The following is a 5,920-nucleotide window of genomic DNA, read 5'->3' as shown; positions in this document are numbered from 1 at the left end:
ATTTCATTTTATATCACTAAATTAATATATTACATCATTGCATATTTTGCATAATCATTAAATTTAATTTTTAAATAATTACTAACTTTCAATATTTATTATACATATATAATATTTTCATTAAAAATTATTTTACATTCATAATTAATCTTTTTAAAAATTTATTTTAATTTATAATTTAACATAAAGATATATTGTTATTTATAACTTTTTTTAATACAATTATATAATATTTAAAATATAATTTCATAAACTCGGACTTTTTTGGATTTTAGATTGGATCTATCTGGGGCTTAAAATCAAATCGCTCTCGGGTTCGATCCCAGTCTCAAGTTGGTCCTAGATCAACTCGGGTTCGGATTTTCTTGAGTTTGGGATTTCTTAGGTTTAGGTTTTTTTTAACTCAAAATTTTAAAATATAAATTTTCTCAAATTTGGATTGTTGCGAATTCGAATCAACACGGATGGACTTTTGAGCTCAAGGCTATTTTTCCAGCTCTAAAAATAAGAGACTAAAATAGCTCAAAAGATAATGCTTAAACTGGCCCAATGGACTAACATGGCTAAGTGTTGGGCCATTAGAGCTCTCAATAGAGCGAAAAGTCGGTAGAATTTTGTCTGCATTTTTCCTGCAGAAAAAATCAGTCCACTGGGTTTGGCGTGAGGAAGGAGATGGAAGGTAGCAGTGGGAAAGGCTACGCCTGGGCAATCTCAGCTGGTTTCAACGCTGCGCTCGCTGCCGTTGCCGCTAAACTCTTGTTACCTCCAGTAACTTTTCATTTACCCAATCTTCTTATACTCCAATCAACCATCTCGATTTCGCTTCTAACTCGTGTTCATGTGGTTTCGTTTTCACAGAGTTAATCTTACATTTATTTGTAAATTACCCATAGAATTTACATCGTTCTTATGGATTCTCAATTGATCCCATGGTTTAATTGTAATTTTAAAATGATAATGGATCTTTACGTGAATGTTTCTTAATTTTTACAGGTAATTAGATACGGTCTGGTCGTATTTTTCAACGTTATAATGTGGGGATGTTATGTTAACAGCTTGAAAGCTCTTTCATCTCTTCAAGCAACAGTTACGAATTTTGCTACTAATTTCCTCACTTCTGGGCTTGCCGGCTTCTTCTTGTTCGAGGAACTATTGTCGTTTAAGGTAACTCCCAAATAAATGAATTGATATTTAAATATCTTAGCAATTACTAACAAATGACAAGAACAAGGTGAAGAACCGATGAATCGTTGTTCAAGACTTTTAAAGGATAACTTTAATGTATATGTCGTTAAACTGTAGGAGGGACTGGTTAGTCTGTAACATAAACTCATCACCATTGGTGTCTAATTGAATTTACTTGCCAAAAGCAGAAGCATGGTAATGGTAAAATTTTCAATTAGGTTTATGTAACTTTCCTTATGGATGTCATAAATCATTATAGAAGAATAGGAGATTTTCAAGTACATAATTTCAAACACCCTAACTTTGATTACTTATATCTGTCCCTAATCAAACTTTATGCTTATGGTGTCTAATTGGATTGGAGTTACTTGATATATATTGATGACATAATTTTTCTTTGGTATATGAAATTGAAAACAAAATGGTAATATATATATTTGGTTAGAAAATGGTTGGAAACCAAAGTTTTAAGCAATTAACTCAGTAACATGCATATTCTGATTGTGAGAGGTTTGACAGTGGTTTGCAGGTGCCATGTTCATTGTAATTGGTGTACTTATCCTCAGCAAGTCAAGCGTAGAGAAGAGGGAAAGAAGGATTAGAGTTGCCATTAATGGTTGCTGCATTTCAGCTATTATAACTTTTGGATTCTTTTGGCATGTCTTTCCAACAACTAAAGAGATGTTTTCAGTTTTAGCACTTAGCGAATCAGTTGGATTCGCGATTTTCATCCTTCTTTTTTGTGCGTGCATGTGTATTTGACTCGGTATATAATTAAGTCAGTTACGGGGACAGATGAACTCTGATTTGGTTGCTTTTATTTCCATTGCAGAATGTTAGTATGTAAGATGTTAACCATGGATCCCTAAGTCAGTTCTAAGTTCCTTGATGGGTTACCATATGGGATTATAGAAAACATGATTGTAAGGAATAATAGCAGGCAAGTTGATGCTCCATTCCACAATGAGAAGATCAAAGGATTTGAGAATGGTTCTCAGGCATCTGCGTCGGCTGAATTCGAGTTGTATTGTCCGATGCGTTTGTTTCTGAGTTCATAAGATTGGAATGTGTAAATGTAAATGGATAGTGTTCTTTCTCTACAATAATAGGGGGGATTAAACTTAGGGAGCAGAGGGTTTACAATCCAAGTCAACTGAGGCCCATTTTATAACGTAGTATGGTTTGTTCGACTGATGATTTTCTCAAATACTATATTTTTAATACAAGCTGTGGGTATTTTTTAAGGCAATATGTAACTGTATAGTAATGTTGCACCAATAAAAATTAAAATCATTGTTGTTTAGGTCAGTTGAAAACTTGAGTAATTTGACAGGGGTAAAATGTATATAAGATGTTAAATCAATTTCACACAATTTAATGTATGTGTTTATTTCGATAGCAATATATTAACCGTAGCTCATAAGTAAATATAATTTTTTATAATAATTTACATTAAAAAGAATTCCAAGTTTTATTAAAACAAAAATGGATTAGCCTTAGGCGATGGATTGTGTGATTGAGTGCTTAGGTTTATATCCCACCCGCGGAACGTGACGAGACTACAGTGGAAAATCAAGGTCTCAGGACACAAAAATTAAGGAAAAATTCCTCTGTTTTTCCTTTCTTTCCACTATTCCTTTCCACATATTTCTTCAACTTATCAAAATTCATGCCTTGATTTCCCATCTATTTCCTCCTCTTTAATTCTTCCACCGGTGAGCTTCTTCTCTTCTACACCCACTTTTTGTTCTTCTCATGTTTGATCATCGATTTGGCTGTAAACCCATCTTAATTATGCTTAGTTTTAGTTGTTTCCTGCTTTCGCTCACCTGGCTTTCATTAATTTTTGTGTTTAGTGCTTTAAGGGAGCAAGGGAAGAGTGCTTTCACACCCATTTCTAGGGTTTTATGAATTTGGATTCTTTGAAACAGCTATGGGAGTGAAGTTAAAAAACCGAGAGTTGTTTGGGTTCTGGGTTTTTTTTGGGTTTTAGCTTAGGACTGGAAAATACTTTTTTTAAATATATATTTTTCTTTTTGACTGTTTTGGCTTGTGAAAGAATCAGGTCTTTTAGCTCTTGATATGGGATAATTACAAGTCTTTTAGTATGTTCTACATTTATTCAAGTCTTGCCCGAAAGTTTAGCTTCATTGTCTCTCATTTTAAAAACAGTTTTGATGTAGTAAAGTAGTAGACTTAAAATATTATGTCAATATTCTTTTAAGTGTTAAAGCTGATGTTTTTAAGTGTCAAATATTTGTTACTTATTTCTTGCTTACAACTGAATCTATGGTTTGATTCTAAAACGGCAAATAAGTTAGGAGAAAGGATTGCATTGAATTTAAAATCAATTATTAAGGCCCAGGGATCTTTATTTGGATTGATATTATAGAATAGTTTTACCTATAGATATAGGAGGGAGTTGTTTTTGCCTCCAATGATTCTACATTGGAACCAACCTTTTGAATGATTGGTATGCTTGATATACCTCTTGACTGAACTAGGAAATGAATCTCGTTGAACTGATAGAATCCCTGCTAATAAGTTAAGAATTGTTGGGTATTAAACTTTTGTTTCTTTGTTTTTGATGATGTAATTATGCATCAGTTGTAATTCAGGGAAGATCAGCTGCTGAAAGGATGTGGTTTTGCTCCTCATACGCCTTTCGATAGTAAGGTGGTAGCATTTTCCGTGGGATGATATCTGCTGTTTTTCTGATAGCAATGGTGTAATCCTTTGCTATTAATAACATAATCTTATTACTTCCCTCGTCCAACTTTTCTGTTATACAGGATTGTCTGCCCCGAAGTGATGCGATGCTTGCTTGACTAATACAACCCTCACACCGGAGTTCTGAGACTGTATTTGTCGACCTCAACAATTTCCTGGAGTCTTCGATGGATGATGGTGGGCATCGTGAAAATGGAAGACTTAAAGCAGATCAGTATAGAACAGCTCAGGGCCAGGTATATTAAGGAGGGTTTTTTTGCAGATTATAGATACTTAAGAGTGATGTAAAACAGCAACATAAATGAATTAACTCCCCTCTACGATTAATGTGTTCAATTTCAGCATTTTCTGAAAACTTCTGTCAATGATGATAATTATTGAGGATTATTGTTGCAGTGGCTGATGCATCAGCCATCAATGAAGCAGATAATGGCCATTATGGCTGAACGAGACGCAGCTATTCAAGAAAGGAATTTAGCACTTTCTGAGAAGAAGGCAGCTATTGCTGAGAGAGATATGGCATTCTTGCAGCGAGATGCAGCGATTGCTGAGCGAAATAATGCTATAGCAGAACGTGATAATGCCATAGCAAATCTGCAGTATCGAGAGAACTCCTTGGCATCTGGCAATATATCCTCTTGTCCTCCAGGGTTCCATATCTCACGTGGAGTGAAGCACATGCAACATCCACAGCAGCACGTTCACCATCTGCCCCACATTAGTGAAGTTCCTTATAACTCAAGGGAAATGCATGCAAGTGATGTCCTACCAGTGACGCCAGGTACCTCTGAAGCTGCAAAGTCAAGACAGGGTAAACGAGCAAAAGAGGCCAAGGTAATTGCATCTAACAAGAAGGCTACAAAGCCTCCAAAAAAGGTAAAACAAGAGAACGAGGACTCGGATAAGCTTATGTCTGGCAAGTCACATGAGTGGAAGGGTGGACAAGATGTGGGTGGTGCAGGTGATGATCTCAACAAACAGCTAGTGACAACGAAGTCTGATTGGAAAGGTAAGGATCTGGGGTTGAATCAAGTTGTATTTGATGACTCGACTATGGCACCGCCTGTTTGTTCCTGCACCGGAGTCCTAAGACAGTGCTATAAATGGGGAAACGGGGGATGGCAATCTTCATGTTGCACAACCTCCTTGTCAATGTATCCTTTGCCGGCAGTTCCCAACAAAAGACATGCCCGAATCGGAGGCAGAAAGATGAGTGGAAGCGCATTCAACAAGCTGCTTACTCGGCTTGCAGCAGAAGGTTATGATTTGTCCAACCCTGTTGATCTTAAGCACCACTGGGCCAAGCATGGGACAAACCGCTACATCACCATCAAGTAGGTTGCTCAAGATACCAAATGCAAATGGGATGGTATGGAGAAGTAGAGAAGAGTCATCCATGGCTCATGTTTCTTTCGTTAGTCATTGTAGCAGTGTAGGAAAAATAAATGATCCGGAAATAACTGTAGTAAGGAATAGTAGTAGGTGGGTAATGCCAACTTAATTTCGGGTTTCCCTGGAAACGCCCCCTCTGATATGTCTCGATCTTCCATTAGCAAGCCTGGTATTTGAAGAGAGGAGAAAGCATCCATCACCATTGGCACATCCAAGCTTGGAAAAATGATGGGGTTGTGAACTTGGCACTATGTTGGCTGTAGCTCTCTACTTAATTGTAAAAGTATTGTACCTCAAACGTCTTGTTGTACTTGAATCAAGTTTCAGTTTATTAGCTTAATCCACCAAGTTTGCTTCTCTAATAGGTAGGATGACAATTTGATAACCAGAGGTTTTAGGTAACCATATTAATAAAGAATTAAGTACCTGGGAAGACCCTGTATTGTAAGGACTGTATCAAATTAGTCCCATTACTAAATGGATCAATTTAGTTTCTATACTATTAAAAAGAATTAAATAAGTCCAACTTCTATCAAATCTATCATTTACTCTATAAAAATATTTTGAAAATTACTTTTTCAATTGCAGTTCAATTCAAAACAAAAGATTTCAT

General features: G+C 35.9%; 2 protein-coding genes across 4 annotated transcripts; both read left to right on the top strand.

Moving 5' to 3' along the window:
• Positions 1-584: 584 nt before the first annotated feature.
• On the top strand, positions 585-2,377 carry LOC105786819 (uncharacterized). The gene is made up of 3 exons (XM_052632444.1): positions 585-768; positions 994-1,164; positions 1,705-2,377. The coding sequence occupies exons 1-3, from the start codon at positions 673-675 to the stop codon at positions 1,945-1,947; spliced, it is 510 nt and encodes a 169-aa protein (XP_052488404.1). The 5' UTR covers positions 585-672; the 3' UTR covers positions 1,948-2,377.
• A 343-nt stretch (positions 2,378-2,720) lies between these two features.
• On the top strand, positions 2,721-5,647 carry LOC105784643 (protein BASIC PENTACYSTEINE6). Of its 3 annotated transcripts, none has more exons than XM_052632439.1 (4): positions 2,721-2,900; positions 3,793-3,861; positions 3,978-4,151; positions 4,258-5,647. In XM_052632439.1, exon 4 carries the CDS (start codon positions 4,318-4,320, stop codon positions 5,251-5,253), a length of 936 nt encoding a protein of 311 aa, XP_052488399.1. In that variant the 5' UTR covers positions 2,721-2,900; positions 3,793-3,861; positions 3,978-4,151; positions 4,258-4,317; the 3' UTR covers positions 5,254-5,647. The 3 variants fall into 3 exon arrangements, with proteins under 3 accessions (XP_052488399.1, XP_012466004.1, XP_012465992.1); XM_012610550.2 differs by having other exon boundaries at positions 2,723-2,900; positions 3,804-3,861; positions 4,312-5,647; XM_012610538.2 differs by having other exon boundaries at positions 2,723-2,900; positions 4,312-5,647.
• Positions 5,648-5,920: the final 273 nt, after the last annotated feature.

Source organism: Gossypium raimondii, chromosome 1, assembly GCF_025698545.1.
Source record: "Gossypium raimondii isolate GPD5lz chromosome 1, ASM2569854v1, whole genome shotgun sequence".
NCBI classification, from domain to species: domain Eukaryota; kingdom Viridiplantae; phylum Streptophyta; class Magnoliopsida; order Malvales; family Malvaceae; genus Gossypium; species Gossypium raimondii.
Note: the sequence above shows the minus strand (reverse complement) of the source record. Positions and strands in the feature narration are given on the sequence as shown.